At 39.2% G+C, this 19,776-nt stretch overlaps 1 protein-coding gene across 2 annotated transcripts in view; it reads right to left on the bottom strand.

Moving 5' to 3' along the window:
• Nucleotides 1-12,931: 12,931 nt before the first annotated feature.
• The window catches only part of LOC107544598 (myosin-8), a 29,470-nt gene continuing 22,625 nt past the window's right edge, over nucleotides 12,932-19,776 (bottom strand). For both annotated transcript variants that reach the window (XM_016222526.2, XM_016222527.2), the window contains exons 31-40: nucleotides 19,317-19,500; nucleotides 19,069-19,234; nucleotides 18,848-18,972; nucleotides 17,626-17,934; nucleotides 16,742-16,945; nucleotides 15,421-15,546; nucleotides 15,165-15,335; nucleotides 14,874-14,978; nucleotides 14,212-14,307; nucleotides 12,932-13,175 (exon numbers count right to left, since the gene is read on the bottom strand). In XM_016222526.2, coding sequence (XP_016078012.2) covers nucleotides 13,023-13,175; nucleotides 14,212-14,307; nucleotides 14,874-14,978; nucleotides 15,165-15,335; nucleotides 15,421-15,546; nucleotides 16,742-16,945; nucleotides 17,626-17,934; nucleotides 18,848-18,972; nucleotides 19,069-19,234; nucleotides 19,317-19,500 — 1,639 coding nt within the window. In that variant the 3' untranslated portion in view covers nucleotides 12,932-13,022. The remainder of the gene's footprint in view (nucleotides 13,176-14,211; nucleotides 14,308-14,873; nucleotides 14,979-15,164; nucleotides 15,336-15,420; nucleotides 15,547-16,741; nucleotides 16,946-17,625; nucleotides 17,935-18,847; nucleotides 18,973-19,068; nucleotides 19,235-19,316; nucleotides 19,501-19,776) is intronic.

The raw sequence follows: 19,776 nt of genomic DNA, 5'->3' as shown, positions 1-19,776 counted from the left end.
AGTGACCCTCTCCTCCTCTTCACCTTCCTGTTGTCGGTTGTATCCTTGTCTTTGATGAGAAGTGGGTCTGATTGTTAAGAAGCAGCTTACTTTTTCATTTGTTGAAAAAAAAATTGAGCCTTTCGAAAAATTCCAAAAGTAATATACACCTTGTAGAAAGATTAAAAAATATAATCAGACACACTGAGGGAAAGCTTAAAATCACTCCTCAGATTTTAGCATAGAGATCATCTCTGCCTAAATTTGGTTGAAGTCCTTTCTCTTCCATGTTTCCATAAACACGTACACAATTTTTTTTAAAACACGCAATTGAGATATCAGCCTGTAAGCATGGTTTTGTGTTCTGCCTTTAAAACTTAACAGATTATGAAAATTTTCTCATGGTAGTAACTCTTCGACATCATGGTTTTTAATTATTACATAGTGTTCCATCCTATGAATGTACCATAATTTATCTAACCAGTTTTCTATTGTTGGGCATTTAGGGTGCTCTAATATTTTGTTCTTTTAAATATTCTGGTAAACATGTGCACACAAATGTCTATGTATATCTTTAATTATGAAATTTATAGAACAGACTTTCTGGGCAAAGGCTATGGATGTATTAAGGTTTACAATAGTGGTGTCACTATTTTTGGAGTCCTCACACTAATGATATTGCATAGGAAAACAATTCATTAATGATAGATGTTGTAAATATGCAATAATCAATGCAATATGACTGCAAAATAAAATGAGAAATTTAGCAAAAGTTGCAGAATTTAATGAAGTTGATGAGAGTGGTATTAGAAATCTGCTTGAATTTTGCAAAGCCATTGACTAGTGTGGATGGAGCAGTAATGAACTAGTAGTTAATAACTGAAAACAAACAGAGATAATGATGCAGTAAGTGTTTCAAGAGAATGAATTCAGGATCAAAGGATTGATTAAGAAGGCCCTTAAAAATATTAAGGAATCCCTGGCCAGGTTTGCTCAGTGGTTAGAGCGTTGGCCCTCGGACTGAAGGGTCTCAGGTTTAGTTCTGGTAAAGGGCACATGCTTTGGTTGCAAGCTGAATCCCCACCCCGATTGGGGTGCCTGCGGGAGGCAACTAATCCATGTGTTTCTATTACATATATGTTTCTCTCTCTCTCTCCCACTCTCTCTGAAAAGCAATGGAAAAATATCCTTGGTGAAGATTAAAAAACAAACAAAATCAGTGAAGCCATCATGCATTTTCTTTGCAACAAAGGACATTCTTTATGATTGCACTGCAAAAATTTAACATAAGAGGTGCCACATTATTTAAGATTGTGGGAACTATGTCCCTTTCCTCCAACTCTAATATTGATTCATTTTTTTGTTCTAAGAATTAGCAGACAGTTGCAACTATAACCTATATCTTGTGAAATGTAACAGAAAATAAACACTTCAGTACTTTTGGCTTTATTTTTAAGATAAAATCCCAATCAGACTCCCCTCCCCCATTACTTACTATGTAATTTTGGACTTTAATTTAGATTGACTTTATTTATTTATTTTTTTATTTATTTTGCCTGCATTTTCTCTCTTTTTTAAAAAATATATCTTTATTGATTTCAGAGAGAGGAAAGGAGAGGGGGAGAGAGAGATAGAAACATCAGTGATGAGAGAGTCATTGATCGGCTGCCTCCTGCATGCCCCCAACTGGGGATTGAGCCCACAACCTGGGCATGTGTCCTGACCAGGAATCGAACCCCGATTGCCTGGATCCTAGGTCGATGCTCAACTGCTGAGCTAGCCTGGCCAGGTGCATTTTCTCTTTTAATAGTGATAACTATAACAATAACAATGAGAAGAGCTAACAGGCATTGAGTGCTCAGAGGCACAGTTCTCATGGTTTATACATCTGATCCTCTTAGGAGCCCAGTGACATAAGTTCTCTTCTTATTCTGATTCACTCTTTCAATGCTGTGACATGGGTTTTTTTGTGTGTTTTTTTAAATTTTATTTTTGTTTAAAATATTACAGATGTCCCTTTTTCTCCCCAATGACCCATTCCACCCCGTCCCATCCCTCTCCCCACCATTGTCCATGTCCTTGGGTTGTGCACATATGCATATAAATTCTTTGGTTAATCTCTCCCCCTCCACCCACTGGCCCTCCTCCATCCTTCGGACATTCGTCAGTCTGACCTATGCTTCTATGTTATTGAATCTATTATGTTCATCTGTTTGTTAAGTTCTTTAGGTTCCACATATAAGCGAAATCATGTGATGTTTTTCTTTCTCTGCCTGGCTTATTTCACTTAGCATAATTTTCTCCAGGTCCATCCATATTGTCCCCAAGGGTACGAGATTCTTCTTCTTTACAGCTGAGTAACATTCCATGGTGTATATGTCCCACAGCTTTTTATCCACTCATCTACTGATGGGCACTTGGGCTGTTTCCAGATCTTAGCTATTGTAAACTGTGCTGCTGTGAACACAGGGGTACACATATTCTTTCTAATTCGTGTTTCAGGATTCTTAGGATACATTCCTAGGAGTGGAATCACTGGGTCAAAAGGAAGCTCCATTTTTAATTTTTTGAGGAACCCCCATAATGTTTTCCATAGTGGTTGCACCAGTCTGCATTCCCACCAGCAGTGTACTACGGTTCCCAGTTCTCCACACCCTCTCCAACAGGAGTTGTTTGTTGATTTGTTGATGGTAGCCATTCTGACAGGTGTGAAGTGGTACCTCATTGTGGTTTTAATTTGCATCTCTCGGATGATTAGCGATGTTGGGCATTTTCTCATGTGTCTCTTAGCCATCTGTATGTCCTCTTTGGAGAAATGTCTATTCAGGTCCTTTGCCCATTTCTTAATTGGGTTGTCTTCCTCTTGCTGAGTAGTATGAGTTCTTTGTACACTTTGGAAATTAGCCCCTTATCAGATTCATCGTTGGCAAATATGTTTTCCCAGACTGTGGGGTTCCTTTGTATTTTGAGGCTGTTTTCTTTTGCTGTGCAGAAGCTTTTTAGTTTGATGTAGTCCCATATGTTTATTTTTTCTTTTGTTTCTCTTGCCCTAGGAGATGTATCAGTGAAAATTCCCCTATATGGGATGCCTGTGACTTTACTGCCTATGTTTTCTTCCAGGATTTTTATGGTTTTGTGACTTAGGTTTAAGTCTTTTATCCATTTTGAGTTTATTTTTGTGTATGGTGAAAGTTGGTGGTCTAGTTTCTTTTTTTTTTGCATATATCTGTCCAATTTTCCCAGCACCACTTATTGAAGAGACTGTCTTTACTCCATTGGATGCTTTTGTCTCCTTTGTCAAATATTAACTGACCATAATGGCGTGGGTCTATTTCTGGGATCTCTGTTCTGTTCCACTGATCTATATGCCTGTTGGTGTACCAATACCAAGCCATTTTGATTACAATGGCTTTGTAATACAGTTTGAAATCCGGTAATGTGATCCCTCCCATTCTGTTCTTTTTTCTCAAGATGGCTGCAGCTATTCGGGGTCTTTTTTGGTTCCATATAAATTTTTGAAATGTTTGTTCTAGGTCTGTGAAATATGCTGTTGGTATTTTAATAGGAATTGCATTGAATTTATTAATTGCTTTGGGTAGTATGGACATTTTAATAATATTAATTCTTCCAATCCATGAGCATGGTATATTCTTCCACTTGTTTAAATCTTCCTCTATTTCTTTTTTCAGTGTCATGTAGTTTTCCGAGTACAGGTCTTTTACATCCTTGGTTAAGTTTATTCCTAGGTATCTTATTTTTTTAGTTGCAATGGTAAATGGTATTTTTTTTTAGTTTCTCTCTGAAAATTCATTGTTGGTGTATAAGAATGTCATTGATTTCTGGATATTGATTTTGTATCCAGCTACCTTGCCAAATTTGTTTATCAAATCTGGTAGTACTTTCATGGAGTCTTTAGGGTTTTCTGTGGACAATATCATGTCATCTGCAAATAATGACAGTTTTACAGCCTCCTTTCCAATTTGGATACCTTTTATGTTTTCTTCCTGTCTGATGGCTGTGGCTAGGACTTCCAGTACTATGTTGAATAAGAGTGGTGAAAGTGGACACCCCTGTCTTGTTCCTGTTTTTAATGGAAATGGTTTTAGTTTTTGCCCTTTGTGTATGATGGTGGCTGTAGGTCTGTCATATATGGCCTTTATTATGTTGAGGTATGATCCCTCTATTCCCACTTTGCTGAGAGTTTTTATCAGAAATGCGTGCTGGATTTTGTCAAATGCTTTTTCTGCATCTATTAATATAATCATATGATTTTTGTCCTTCATTTTGTTTATGTGATATATCACGCTTATTGATTTGCGGATGTTGTACCAGCCTTGCATCCCCGGAATAAATCCCACTTGGTCATGATGTATGATCTTTTTAATGTATTGCTGGATCTGGTTTGTTAGTATTTTAGTGAGGATTTTAGCATCTATGTTCATCAGGGATATTGGCCTGTAATATTCTTTCTTTGTAGTGTCTTTATCTGGTTTTGGGATTAGGATGAAGCTGGCCTCATAAAAAGAGTTTGGGAGTTTTCCTTCCTCTTGAATTATTTGGAATAGTTTGAATAGAATAGGTGTTAATTCTTCTTTGAATGTTTGGTAAAACTCGCCTATAAATACATCTGGTCCAGGATTTTTGTTTGCTGGGAGTTTTTTGATTACTGCTGCAGTTTCATTAGTTGTTATCGGACTATTCAGGTTTTCTGCCTCTTCTTGATTTACCTTTGGAAGGTTGTATGCTTCTAGGAATTTTTCGATTTCCCCCATGTTGTCCAATTTGTTGGCATATAGTTGCTCATACTATTTTCTTACAATCCTTTGTATTTCTGTTGGGTCAGTTGTTATATTGCCTCTTTCATTTCTGATTTTATTTATTTGGGTCCTCTCCCTTTTGTTTCTTAGTGAGTCTGGCTAAAGGTGCATCGATCTTATTTATCTTTTCAAAGAACCAGCTCTTGGTTTCATTGATTTTTTTGTATTTTTTTTAGTCTCTATGTCATTAATTTCTGCTCTGATTTTTATTATTTCCTTCCTTCTACTTCCTCAGTGCTTTTCTTGCTGTTCTCATTCTAGTTCTTTTAGTTGTTGTGTTAGATGGTTCATTAGATCTTTTTCTTGTTTCTTAAGATAGGCCTGTAATGCTATGAATTTTCCTCTCGGGACTGCTTTTACTGTGTCCCATAGATTTTGGGTTGTTGTCTGTTCATTTCTGTTATTTTCCATGAAGTGTTTGATTTCTCCCTTGATCTCATTGGTAACCCATTCATTGTTTAATAGAGTGTTATTTAGCCTCCATGTGTTTGAATATTTTTGAGGTTTTTTATAGTGGTTGATTTCTAGTTTCATGGCATTGTGATCCGAGAAGATGCTTGATATGATTTCAGTCTTTGTGTATTTGTAGAGACTTGCCTTGTGCCCTAACATATCATCTGTTTTTGAGAATGTTCCATGGGCACTTGAGAAGAATGTGTATTCTGCTGCTTTGGGATGAAATGTTCTGTAAATGTCAATTAAATCCATTAGGTCTAGAGAGTCATTTAAGGTCTGTGTTTCCCTGTTGATTTTTTGTTTTGATGATCTGTCCAGTGCTGACAGTGGAGTGTTAAAGTCCCCCACTATGATTGCGTTGCTGTCAATCTCCCCCTTAAAGTTCCCCAAGAAATTTTTTATATATTTAGGTGCTCTTATATTGGGTGCCTAAATGTTTATAAGGGTTATTTCCTCCTGTTGGATTGATCCCTTTAGTATTATATAGTGACTGTCTTTGTCTCTTGTTATGGTCTTTATTTTGAAGTCTATTTTGTTAGAAATAAAAACTGCTACTCTAGCTTTCTTTTCCTCTCCATTTGCATGGAATATTTTACTCCATCCCTTCACTTTTAGCCTGTGTGAGTCTTTTGCTCTCAGGTGGGTCTCTTGTAGACAGCATATATTTGGGTCCTGGTTTCTTATCCATTCAGCTACCCTATGTCTTTTGATTGGACCATTTATTCCATTTACATTTACATTTAAGGTTACTATTGATATAAACTTATTTAATGCCATTTTTCTCCTTTATGCTGATGTACCTTTCTCTAACTATTCCTCCTTTTTCTTAAAGCAGTCCTTTTAGCATTTCTTGCAATGCTGGTTTGGTGGTACTGAACTCCTTTAACTTTTTTTTGTCTGGGAAGCTCTTTATTTCATCTTTAATTTTAAATGATAGCCTTGCTGGATAAAGCAATCTTGGTTGCATGTTCTTGCTTTTCATTACTTTGAGAACTTCATGCCACTCCCTTCTGACCTGAAGAGTTTCTGTTGAGAAATCAGCTGTCAGCCTTATGGGGGTCCCCTTGTAGGTCACTGCTTGACTCTGTCTTGCATCCCTTAATATTTTCTCTTTGTCCTTGACATTTGCCATTTTAATTATGATGTGTCTTGGAGTGAGTCTCTTTGGGTCCCTCTTGTTTGGAACCCTTTGTGCTTCCTGAACTTGTGTGGCTTTCTCCCTCGCCAGTCTAGGGGAGTTTTCTATCATTATTTCCTCCACCAAGTTCTCTGTCCCTTGCTCTATTTCCTCCCCTTCTGGTACTCCTATAATGTGAATGTTGTTTCGCTTCATGTTGTCCCAAAGCTCCCTTAGACTGTCCTCATGCTTTTTAAGTGTTTTTTCTTTTTGCTGCTCTGATTGAGTGATTTTTTTCTACCTTGTCTTCTAAGTCACTTATTCTACCCTCTGCTTCATTGAGCCTACTTTTAATTCCTTCCAGTGTATTCTTGATATCAGATACAGCATTCTTTATTTCTGTCTGGTTTTTGTTTATATTAAGTATCTCTTTTTTCATGTTTTCCCTAAAGTCCTTGATCTTATCCTCTATTGCCTTGTTTTTCTCTTTTAAGTTCCTTGAACATCTGCATCATCAATACTCTGAACTCTGTTTCTGATAACTTGCTTCACTCCATCTCATCAAAGACTTCTTCTGGTGATGTTTCCTTTTCTTTAATTTGGGAGTTGTTGTTTCTGTGTCTCCCCATTTTGGTAGGTCTTAGTGTTTGTATCTATATATTAGATATATTTGCTGTCTCCCAGTCTTGTGGGATGGGATTTTGTCTTGTGAGTCCAGTGGAGCCCAGAGGTGTGTTTCCCTTATACTTCTGAGCTCTTTGCTCTAGGCGTGTCCCTCTTGTGGTTTCTTTATGTTCTCGTGTTGTGGTTGGGTCTAGATTGTCGTTGATCAGTCCTTGGGAGGACTCTCCTCTCAGGTCGGCTAACTGTGTCTCAGCCCCAACCTTGTCATGTAAGCTGTTGTATGGGTGCTGACAAGGCAGGACAATACACAACTAAACTTCCAGGAAACAAGGGGTATCTTACAAAATATCTTGACAGTCACAATGAAACCAACCCACGTGAAAATTGAACTGGGAGAGTAAAGGGAGCACACACACACAAAAAAGCTTAAAAAAAAGAGAGAAAGAAAAGTATCGCTTAGAGAGAGAGAGATGTATATTGTTGTTAATAGTGGTGAAAATTTAGAAAATAATAAACTAAAATGTAAAAAATAGAGAAGCTACTGGGAGATAACAGAGGCAGAGAAAGGATCCTGAAAGAAGGGCCAGCAAAAAATTAAGGGAGAGAATAGGAATAGGATAATAGTTGAAAATGAGAAAATAAAAATCCAATAAAGAGAATAAAAGAAACTAACAATTGAACAAAAAGACAGGAAGACAGAAGGGAGGAAAACAAAAGAACAAAAGAAAAGAAGAAAAAGAAAAAAGAAGAAAAAGTTATGTCAATGGATCAAAGGAGAGAGAGAGATATAGCCCAGGCAGGGAGGGAGTCTGGTAAAATATTTGGTGGCAACTATAGAGGAAAGCAGTAAACTTGGTTATAATGATAAAGTCCCAGTCGCTATGCAGGGATATCAAGAAAGCCTAGATAGCAGAAGCAAGGGTAAAACAAACCAAAGGCAATAAACCAAACAAAGCTAAAAACAAGTTAAGCAAGACAAAATTCTTTTATAAAAAAAAAAAAAAATTAGTTAAAAATGTTTTTTAAAAAATTAAAAAAAAATTATTATAAAATTTAAAAAAGGAGAAAAAACAAATAAATTCTTCCCCCTTTCTCTTCTTCCTAATGAAAAAAGAGAAAAAACAAACAAACATACAAAGAAATAATAAAAAACAACAAACCAAAACAAAACACAAAAAAATAACAAGAAAAAAGACAGTCAATCAGGTGAGTTTCTTCTGGGCAGCGTATGTTGTCTGAGGCTCACTGTTTTGTATGCTGATTTCAGTTCTCCTGGGAGGTACTTGTGTATCATCCAACGTGAGGAGCCATCTAGGTTTGGCTCTGGTGTCCTTAGGTAGATGGTTGATCTGAGGCTCTCCGTGGGCCACCTCCTCTTGTCAGCTATTATGCAACCTTATAGTTGCCTGGTCTTGCTCCAGAATCTTCTGTAGAGTCTTTAGGGTGCAGGATGGCTAGTGTAGCTCAGGGTATCACTCCCTTTACTTACAGGTTTTGCTGTTAGGAACTCACTGTGCGGGAGTTTAGTCTCTGCTCCACAGCCAGCTCCTCAGTCCCTACCCTGTCCTCTAATTCTAGTTCCCCATGCTCTGGCCTGCTGCAGCTTCAGATTGATTTCAGCCTGTTGCCTTTTATTTATTGGCCGTTTTAGCAGCCTGGGCTCAATGGGTTCGATTAAAAAAACATTCTGGTGAGCCCTTTGCTTGCCCAGCCCCCAGCAGGGGTTTTCAACGTTTCCTCCAGTTCCCAAACAATAGTCCCTGAGAGTCTTATTCTTGTAATGTCCTCCTGTGAGCTGTTCTCCCTTCCCCCTCAGGACTGTGCCCTGCGGGGGTGTCTGGGGCCTTAGTGAGCAGGACCAGCCCCTTTCCTGTTGGGGGTGGTGCTCCCAGGCTGCGGGAGAGGTAGGTGGGCTCCACCCCTCCCTTCTTAGCTCTGGTTGGCTGGTCGCACCAGGCCCGCCCCTCAAACAGTCCCTTCTGCAGACCCCAATGCCAGCCTCCACCGGTCTGTCTGCCCAGTGCATGCTGGGAAGGTGGGAGCCAGTTCAGGGATCAAAACCCAAAAATGCACAAAGCAACACACAGGCAGAGAATCTGCCCTGCAGGGTCCTGCCCTCCGTGCGCGAAGGCACCCAAGGGAGGGGACCCAAAGTCAGCTCCCCGCAGCTCCCCGCACCGCTGGTCTCAGCAAAGCTGGGGCAGCTTCACATGCCACCACAGTGCCCCTCAGGGGTGGTCACAGATCCCAGCCTCTCCGCACTGGGAGCTCAGGGTGGGAGGGCACCCTCAGGGCTGGTCACAGATCCCAGCCTCTTCGCACTGGGAGCTCAGGGCGGGAGGGCTCCTCCCCTCCCTCTGCGCAACGCAGATTCCGTGCTTTCTGGGGCTCAACACACTGCCTTACAGGGAGGCAGAGGGTCCCTGTGTGCGGCTGCTCAGCGCAGTCCTCTGGTCCCTTACCACTCTGGTGCCACACACTTTGGGACAGCCTTTCTTATGGTCAGCGCCCCGAGCATTAGATGCCAGTCCCACTAGAAGCTTTGTTTCACTAGGAAGGCACTGTCCCCTCCTCGTGGACTCACTGCTCTTCTGGGTCCCTCTGCCCTCTGTATGGGGCGCTCCTTCCCCTCTCCTCCACTCCGGGTGTGAGATCCCCAGTTTTGGAGGCCAGTCTGCAGTCCTGAGGGGAGGGAACTTTGCAGCCTCCAGGCCTCTGGGCTCAGAGCCCAGCACAGGCTTCAGGGGGTCTCCCCCTTCCGACGCCCCCCTTCTCTTACCGAAATCTATGATGCTTCTTTGGTGCTCCCTACTCTCACTCTGTCATTTCAGGTATGTTTCTCTGGTTTTTCCAAGCTGGCTACGTAGAATTTTAGGAGTAGATCGAGTCTGTGGCTGGGACCTGGGGCGTTCTGCTGCTTCTCACAGTGTTGACATCTTCCCTCTCCCTAGATTGACTTTAAATGGTTGTTTTCTCAGATGACATGGTTTTCTATGTAGAAAATCTTAAAGAACTTACAAAAATCCTCTCAAAATTATTGAGTTCAGTAGGGTTTTAGGATATAAGACAAACATACAAAACCTAGTTTTATTTCTGTATGCTGTATGCTAGCAATGAATATGTGGACACCAGAATTAGGAAAAAAAATACCATTTACAATCCTTTAAAAACAGAAAGAAAAATAAAATTTTAGGTGTAAATCTAGCAAAACTTATATAGGACTTGTATGCCAAAAACCATAAACACAATGAAAGAAACCAAAGAAGATGGAAATAAATGGAGAAACATACTGTATTCATGAATTGGAAGAATCAACATATTAAACATCTTAATTCTCCCTAAGTTGATAGATTCAATGTAATTCTATGAAAGATTATAACTCTGACTTTAAAGTTTGACATATAGTATTCTAATCACTGTTTTCCCAAAGCACTGTAATTGTAGTATTTCCCCATGACATACAATAAACTGTATATATTTGAAGTGTATTGACATGTGTATGCACTGTGACACCATCATCTGAACCAAGGTAATGAATATGTCCATCATACCCAAAAGTTTCCTTCTACGCCTTCGTAATACCTCCTACTATTCCTTTGTGCTTCATATAAATCCTACCTCCTCATCTCTAGGCAACCACTGGTCAACTTTAGGTCATTAGAGATGTTTTTATTTTCTAGAATTTTATATAAATGTGATAAAAATTCTACATATTTTTTTTGGTCTGGCTGCTTTCACTCAGCATAATTATTTTGAGAATCATCCATATTTTTTAGTGTGTTAATAATTTGTTTCTTTTTATCATTGAGTGGTATTCCATTGTATGGATTTACCACAGTTTATTCATTCACTTGTTGATGGACATTTGGATTGTTCCCAGTTTGGGCTATAACAGATAAATAGGCAGTGCATATTTGTGTACACATCTTTGTATGTACCCATTTCTCCTGGGTAAATACCTAGGAATAGAACGATTGGAACAAATGGACAATTTCTTAACTTTTTAAGAAGCTGTCAAACTGTTTTCCAAAATGGCTTTGCCATTTCACATTATCACTTGCAGATATGAGAGGTCCACTTCCTCCATCTGTTGGCAACACTTGAACTGTTAGCCATTGTAATAGGTGTGTGGTGATATCCCGTTGTGTTTTAGTTGTTATTTTCCTAGTGACTCATGATTTTGAGCATTTTTCATGTACCTGTTTGTCATCTGTATGTCTTCTTTGGTGAAATATTTGTTTAAATCTTTTGCCTCTTTAAAAATTGGGTGATTTGTTCTCTTTCTTTGAATTTTTAGATTTTTTGTATATTCTGAACACATATTCTTTATCTGAGATATAATTTGCAAATATCTTTTTTTAGTCTGTGGCTTGTCTTTTCATTCTCTTTAACAGTTTTCCAAAGGCAGAAACTTAAAATTTTGATGAAGTCCAATTCATCACTTTTTTCTTTCATGGCTTGTGCTTTCGGTATTTTATTTAAGAAATCTTTCCGTAAGCCAAGGTCACAAAGATTTACTCTTACTTGTAAAAGTTTTTGTGATTGTAGTTTGGGTTTCCTTTTTTGATCCAATATTTTGTTTAGGAGAGTATTTTGAAATTTTTTTGTTTTGTTTTAAACATTGTTATTCATTTTAGACATATTTGAGATTGTGGCCTATACAATTTATAGAGTAAAAGATTGAGACTGATGGGGTTGGGAGATGGGTGAGAGAAGATGCTAGAAGGTGGGTGAGAGAAGATGCTAGAAGAGGGACGGGGTGCATAATACACAAATTTTGTCTAGATTGCATTTTTGTTCTGCCTCCTCTCTTTCTGGAGACCAAACTCCACCTAATCTTTCTTGTCTTATCCTTGTTCTTTTCATAAGTCCTCTTTCTCTGTCTTTCTCTGACCCACTTATTTGTCCAATCTATCAGAAAATCCTATGTGCACCAGTTTCACAATGCACCTAGAATCCATCCACTTCTCATCATCTCCCAATGCTATATCTCTGTTCTAAGCCACTGTCATTTTTTAATCTTTTATTTTACAGTAAGCTCCTAACTGGTCCTCCAATTTCTACCTTTCCCCCTTAAGTCTATTCTGAATACAGCAACCAGAGTGATTCTTTTAAAATGTGTGTTAATTTACCTCCTTTGCTCAAAACTCTCCAAAGCTTTCCTATTCACTCTGAGTAAAGACAAAAGTCCTTAGGTGGTCCTTGGGCCCTAAGTGATCTCTGGGTCCCCGATTCCTCTCTTATGTTATAACTCTATCTTACTCTCCAGCCCTGCTAGCCTCCTCTGTCTCTTGTGACATGCCAACCTGCCCGTGCCTCAGGGCATTTGCATTTTTGTTGTTTCCTCTACCCTCATATACTCACTTGGCTTTCTCTCTTGCTTCCTTCAGGTCTCTGCTCAAATGTCTTCTTATTAGGGAGGTTTCCTTGACTACTGTATAAAATACTAACTGCCTCCACCATACTTTTTTATTTCCCATTAGCACTTACCATCTGACTTACTACATAGCTTCCTACTTGTTCATTGCCTTTCTCTCCTTGTAGAATATAAGCACCCAGAGGACAGGAACTATGTTCATGGCTATACCCACAGAGCTTAGAACAGTGCCTGGCACATAGTAGATGGTCAGTAACTATTTGTGGAATGGATAAATGAATGAGTCCTATCTGGAGGGGCAGTTTCAGGGAGTCTTTTCCTTAGTAATTTTTAACAATCTAGAGAGATTTAATAAGATCAAGATCAGCAAAAGATAATTATATGGAAAGAGGATGCTGGGTGGTAGGTGATGATTGAGGTACAGAATATTGAACGCTCTGCAGTCATATATAAAATTAAAAATAATAGCTAGGTGAGAACTGTGTTTAAGAGCAAATAATTTTGGAAATAAGTGACAATCTTGTTTAATTTATAAGTTTACTGTAGCTTTTATTTACTCAACATTAAGGGGAAAACAAGCATCATAAAGTAAGTGACCAAAAATAGCACATTTTGTGCCTCTCTTCAGTCACTCCCTAGCATCAGGGCATGATCACTCTTCACTTATGACTCTTGTGTGAACCTCGCGGCTCTTCACCCGCAGCTTGTTGACCTGGGACTCTGCGATGTCAGCCCGTTCCTCGGCCTCCTCCAGCTCATGCTGGAGCTTGCGGAATTTAGCAAGATTAGCGTTGGATTGTTCCTCCTAAGAAGAGAGATAAAAATGTGAGAATTAGACTTTGTGGTTCTCATTGCACCTGTCACCAGACAGGATTATTTCTTTAACTCACCAAACAGCATTATTTCTTTAACTCAGATATTTCCTTCTTATGGTCATTTTGCCATATCTGACTTCAAATCTGGACAGAACTTATAACTTCAGTTACATTTTTTACTTTAAAGAATGAAAGAAGAAACCATTTTGAAATGGAAGGGACAACTTATGTCAAACCCATATAAACTTGAAATCCATTTATGATGTATGGGTTGGGTGGAAAGGAGGAAGAGACCCAGGCACCCTCCATTACAGGGTTTAGTAAGTAAAGGTAAGGCCAAATTATAACTTTGGGAAAATCCCACTTTAATTTTTTTTTGCTGTATATTTTGACTCTGGTATACAGAGAAAGGGAAAAAGTGGGGCTAGGAAGAAAGTATGCCTCTGTTGGTTGGACTTCTTACTATTTGTGCCTCTCTCTTCTTTCCTTTCCTTACTTCCTACCTACTTCTTGCCTGCTGCACTGCACCTGGAAGAATGGGAAACAGCTAGGAAAAGTGAAGCTGGAGGATCTTCTGGCATGTCCTTTATTACTGAATAGCAATGTGGAGAGAGGAGCCCCTGATGATGATACCGGCAGTGAGTGGATAAGTCAGGTGGGGTAAAAGATTTAAGTTTGGCTTTTGAAAACATTTGAGTTTGTGCATTTCTGGAGGGAGAGGAATATTTATCAGGGTGTTAGAGCTTCTACTGTATATCCTTTGCATTTATCAAGTAAGGTAGGTTAGTTTGAACTTCCTTTTTTCCCTTCATCCTTACAAATAGTTTAATAATAAAAATATATCATCTTGAAATCTTATTCTGTAATTAGGACTTTGGGGTAAATTTGTATTTATAAAATCATCTCTTAAAATATGAGTTGTATATTCTTACTTTGTCTCCTTCTTTCTCATTAACACATTCTCTTTATATACTTTCTACCCTCCAGAAAGTTTTCTTCTTCCTCCAAAGACTTAAAGATACTTACAGCCTCCTCAGCTTGTCTCTTATATGATTTCACCTTCGCTTGTAATTTATCTACCAAGTCCTGCAGCCTGAGAACATTCTTGCGGTCTTCCTCAGTCTGGAAGTTTGAAAAAATGATCTGCATTCAACCCAATGAAATACGTCTACTATCAATGGTAAAATAAGTCATTTTAGTATGATGGTAGTGGGCCTGGGGTAAACGTGGTCAACTCTGAGGCTTCCTTCATAGTAATAACAGTCACCATTCTGATTAAGTGTCCACTATATGCAGGCACTATATTAGGTAATCATATGTACACATCTTTTCTAACCCTTATTTTCCTACCTTGGAGAGTAGATGTTACTCTGTTTAGGTGATGAAACTAACTAAGGTTTAGAGTGTTAAGTAACCTACCCAAGTTTAAAAAATAAGAGAGGCCAAATTAGAGCTAATACCCATTATCTTGCTTTAAAACCTATATTCTTTCCTCTCTTATGCTATTATCTAAAAGCCTTCCTGATTTTCCCAGCTTAGTACATGTCTGTGATAAGCAACTGCATCATTTGCCTCTTAGGTGTACCAAGTTAATGTATATCTATTTGTGAGTGACACATAAATCTTCACCAGGTTTCCAATTTCCCCCGGGCAGGAAGTCTGGATATTCTGGAAAGCTATTCCCTTACCTGGTAGGAAAGTTCCTTTACTCTTCTCTCATGTTTCCGCAAACCTTTAACAGTCTCAGCATTGCGTTTCTGTTCACTTTCAACCTCTCCTTCAAGCTCACGTACCTGCAACCAAGAATGATTCTTAGAGATTCAGTCTTGGAGGATATTAATTAGTTCAGGACCTACTGAAGGTATTAGGTGGATGTCCCCAGCCCCAGGACAAGCATGGGAGTCAGTATGTAGGAAGAGAAAAGGGTAGAGTGAGTGCTCTTTTCCACTTCCCAGATTCGGAAAGATTGAGATACCCACTCTGGCCTCCAGTTTCTGGATCTGCTTCTTCCCACCCTTCAGGGCCAGCTGCTCAGCCTCATCCAGGCGGTGCTGCAGGTCCTTCACCGTTTGCTCCAGGTTCTTCTTCATCCGCTCCAGGTGGGCGCTGGTGTCCTGTTCCTTCTTCAGCTCCTCAGCCATCATGGCTGCCTAATTAGCAAATAAATCAAGAAAATAAGGAAACCTGGTAATGGCAGTTTTCACACGCATATTGTAAAACAAATGCTTATCTTACATCAGTGATGGCCTTTTTGGCCTTCTCTTCGGCATTGCGTGATTCTTGAATTACTTCTTCCACTTCACTCTGGAGTTGTGAAACATCATTTTCTAATTTCTTCTTGGTGTTGATTAGGCTGGTGTTCTGTTAAAAATAGTAAGTGGGAATTAGCAAGACTTGCATTTTGCCTTCTTGGGATTTTATAAATGTCTTACTTGTTGGCTCATGCAAGGGACTAATGGCAACATTTCACTAAACTTTGAGTATTTGTTCAGTACAGAATATTTACAAGGGTGGAACCCCCCCCCCCCCATTGCCCCAGGGTCCATCTGATTATGCATAAGAATTCTGAGATTTAAGAATGTCTATATTAAGTAACTGCTCGTTCACTTATATTTCAACTGGACATCACTAGTATTATGTCTTAAAAAGTTGGAAATACTAGAGAACAATAAATTCTTTTTGTGAGTGCCTGGCACTAGGAGTTTCTCATTTGGAAGGAAATCTAGTCTCTGTGAACTTTTGTGCTTTGGTACCTTGGGGAATGCTGGATTAATCTCATGAAAACATTTTCTTAACATTTCAACCCCATGGTTCTCAAAGGGAAGCACTACTTCCTCAATGGGTATTTGGAAATGTTTGGGGATGGATATATTTGGTTGTCAAAATGACTAGAGGGTGCTACTGTGTTTACTGTCTGGGCAAGTCAGGAATGCTCAACATACTATAAGGCTCAGGGACAGTAGACACAACAAGCTAAATGCTGAAGTGCCCCTGATAGGAAAGGCTGCGGGGAACGTTTCAGATTTTGGAGTCAACAGATATCTTTGTTCATGTTTAGTCCACAGTATGGTTTTCAAAATTAAGAACCAAACCTTATTTTTATTTTTATTTATTTATTTTTTAAAATATCTTTATTGATTTCAGAGAGAGGAAAGGAGATGGAGAGAGAGATATAGAAACATCAATGATGAGAGAGTCATTGATCGGCTGCAGCCCGCAACCCAGGTATGTGCCCTGACCGGGAATCGAACCCCGATCGCCTGGATCCTAGGTCCACGCTCAACGGCTGAGCCACGCCCGGTTGGGCCCAAAACTTATTTTTAAATAAAGAAGTAATACCCTCTTTTTTGGGGGTAAAAAAATCTAAAGGCAAATAGGAACACACACATAAAAACATTTATAACCCCACACCTCAAGATAACTGCAATTAATATTTTAGTTATATCACCCATTCTTTTAAAAATACGTATATTTATTAAAATACAGTACTTTCACACTATAATTCTGATTCATCACTTAACAGTACACCAGCATTTGTTTGATGTGAGGGTCTCACCTGGGTGTGCAGGAGCTGGACACGTTCACTGGCATCCAGCAGCTCCTGTTCTGCTATTTTCCTGCTCCTCTCAGTCTGCTCCAGAGATGCCCGCAGCTCCTCTACCTCAGCCTGCAGCAGGTTGGCTCTGCGCTCAACCATCATCAGCTGTTCCTTCAGGTCCTCCTGGCCCCGGAGAGCATCATCCAGGTGTAGCTGGGTGTCCTGTTACATAAAAAAAAGGCCTTAGACACTCTGAAGAGGATATGAACATCCTTGGAGGTGAACTAAGAGAATGTACTGGTGCCAGGAACAGGAAATGACAGGCCTTTCATTTGAAAGAGCATGAATATGGTGATGTCACTAACTCACATTAGAAACACTTACTAGGAGACAGATTCTTGTTCTGTTTATGACATTAACTTGTTATTTTTTCATGTGCAAGTCCTAATGTCTGTCATTGATGGAGCATATTCCATATGTTCTACCTAGTACTTGATATCTGTTGTCTTCCTTGATTCTCACAATAACCCTATATTCTACAAAGTAATCACTCTTATTCTTATTTTGTAGATGAAACAAAGATTCTGAGAGGTTAAATAACTTGCCTAAAATCACACAGCTAGAAAGTGACAAAACTAAGACTCAGCCTCAGGCCTGTTGGTGCCAGTCTTGCACTTGTTCTCATATTGTACCGTATCTCTGGGCTTCTCTTTGTTCTTTTATATAACATTACTTTAAAAATATTATATTCTATGTGTATTTAATTTAGTTACCACCATACTATGAGCTGTATAATTTGTTAAAAGAAAAAAAATGGATGGTTTAACAGGAAGGTATTTTGAAGAATGGAAGACCAGTAAGGTGCCTGACTTATCTGAACTGTTAAATGTGGACTCATTCACCTTCAGGATCCCTTGGGTGTTCCTGTAGTTCCTCAAGCTCTCTGCAGCCAAACGGTTGGCGTGGTTCAGCTGGATTTCCATTTCATTAAGATCTCCCTCCATCTTCTTCTTGACTCTCAGAGCATCATTCCTGCTCCTGATCTCAGCATCCAGCATGCTCTGCATGGACTCCACCACTCTAATGTGGTTTCTCTTCAGCTGGTCAATTTCCTCATCCTTTTCAGCAATTTTCCTGTCAATTTCAGACTTGACTTGGTTCAGCTCCAGCTGGATACGCAGGATCTTTCCCTCTTCATGTTCAAGAGATGCCTTAACAAAACAGTGACCAATTAATATGGACAATAACTTGAATATTTGAGATGTATTTCTTGTGAGCCAAACTCTTAATATCAGTTTATGTAATTTTACAAAGTATAATACAATAGTTCCAGGAACCTGCTAGGTAAATCATTCTTTTGTTTATTCAGTCACGGATTATACAGGGCAGCTCTGTAGTAAAGGTGTTCTGTAAAGTATAAAGTGCTATACAAATATTACTCATGCAAATATTAAAAATTATATGATTAAAATTATGCAGACTTTTAATCTGTTTTATAAATTAAAATGTTCATGTGTGATATTTTAATTCCTGTTGTAGAAATTCTCAATTTTAAAACATATGGTTTTTTTCTGATTACATAATACATATTCACTGTAGAACATGGGGGTGATATATAAAAGCAAAGGGAAAAACTTCCTGTTTTGCCCTCACTCAGAGATACCCATTTTAATGTTATGCATTTTCCTAGTTTTTTCTTATTTATATATATTTCTACATAATAACATTATATTGTACATGCATGTATATTGCTTTAAAATTGTCTACCATAAATATTTTTTAGTATTAATTATATTTAGTCTCTGTGTAAAATTGCTCTTGGTACTCCATGAATCTCCCACACTTTTCTTAATCTCGTTCTTGGATTGGACATCTCTGTGCTTAAAGCTTTACTTCCATTTAAGATTATTTTCTTAGAAATAGAATTGATGGATCATGGTAGTTGCATTTTTAAGGCTTTTGATTACTATTGCCAAATTCCATTTATAAAGCTTAAGCAAGTTCAGCTTCTCACCAGCTCAGTGATAAGGTATATACTTTACAGTATCACTGCCCACTGAGTGTTTTCACTGATGTCTGTCTTTGATTCCCCCCCCCCGCCTCCAACAACTTAGTAATATATACCTCTGCTTCCTCTAAGGCAGCCTGAATGTCACATTTCTCTTGTTCCACTTGCTTCTTTATTTTTTCCAATTCATGGATTTGCTTCCCACCCTCAGCAATCTGCTCAGTGAGGTCAGAAATCTCCTCTGTGGGTGAACAGGCAAGGGAGAAGTGGTGAGCTGATGACAACATGGAAAGGTCCAGTCGGGCTATGTGGGGTAGGGAAATTCAAGAGAACTCACGCTGCAAGTTTTTATTCTCTCTCTTTAGTGTTTCAAGTTGGTCTAGCGATTCCTCATAGGCATTCTTGATCTTGAACAGCTCAGTGCTGAGAGAACGGGACTCCTTCTGAGAGGCCTCAAGTTCAGCCTGAGTTTCCTCCTGCTTCTGTTTCCATTCTGATAGGACCTGAAAGCAGTAAATTGTCAGCCAATGCATGGAGAAAGGGTGACCAAGTAAACATGGGTAAAGTTTAAGCAGGCTGGGCCACCTTGTCAAAGTTCCTCTGCTTCTTGTCCAGGGCTGCACAGGCAGCGTTAGATCGCTCCACATCAAGCATGAGGTCCTCCACTTCATTCTGGAGCCGCTGCTTGGTCTTCTCAAGGGAGGCGCACTTGGCGTTCACGGCTTCTACATGTTCCTCAGCATCCTGCAGACGCTGGGCCAGCTTCTTCCTGAGAAGTTAGCCAGGCATTTAAGGACAGTGGGCAAGCGGTAACCCCCTTGGCCTCCTTTCACTGTCCTGTTTCCATGGCAAATAACATGATTTTCAAAACTGGCAGCCAGAACTACTTTCTAGATAGATAAACGGTGATTCAGGTCCTTGGTAAGTTGTCGAATTCTTAGACACTGCTCTTGGTACTCCATGAATCTTACAACATAAGTAATCCAGAATTTTCAGGACTTCTCATTGAGTATGATTGTGGAGAATGTATGGCCAGGACAATTTT

This window comes from Miniopterus natalensis, chromosome 17 (assembly GCF_054644295.1).
Source record: "Miniopterus natalensis isolate mMinNat1 chromosome 17, mMinNat1.hap1, whole genome shotgun sequence".
NCBI classification, from domain to species: Eukaryota; Metazoa; Chordata; class Mammalia; order Chiroptera; family Miniopteridae; genus Miniopterus; species Miniopterus natalensis.
This window is presented reverse-complemented; position numbering and strand designations above follow the sequence as displayed.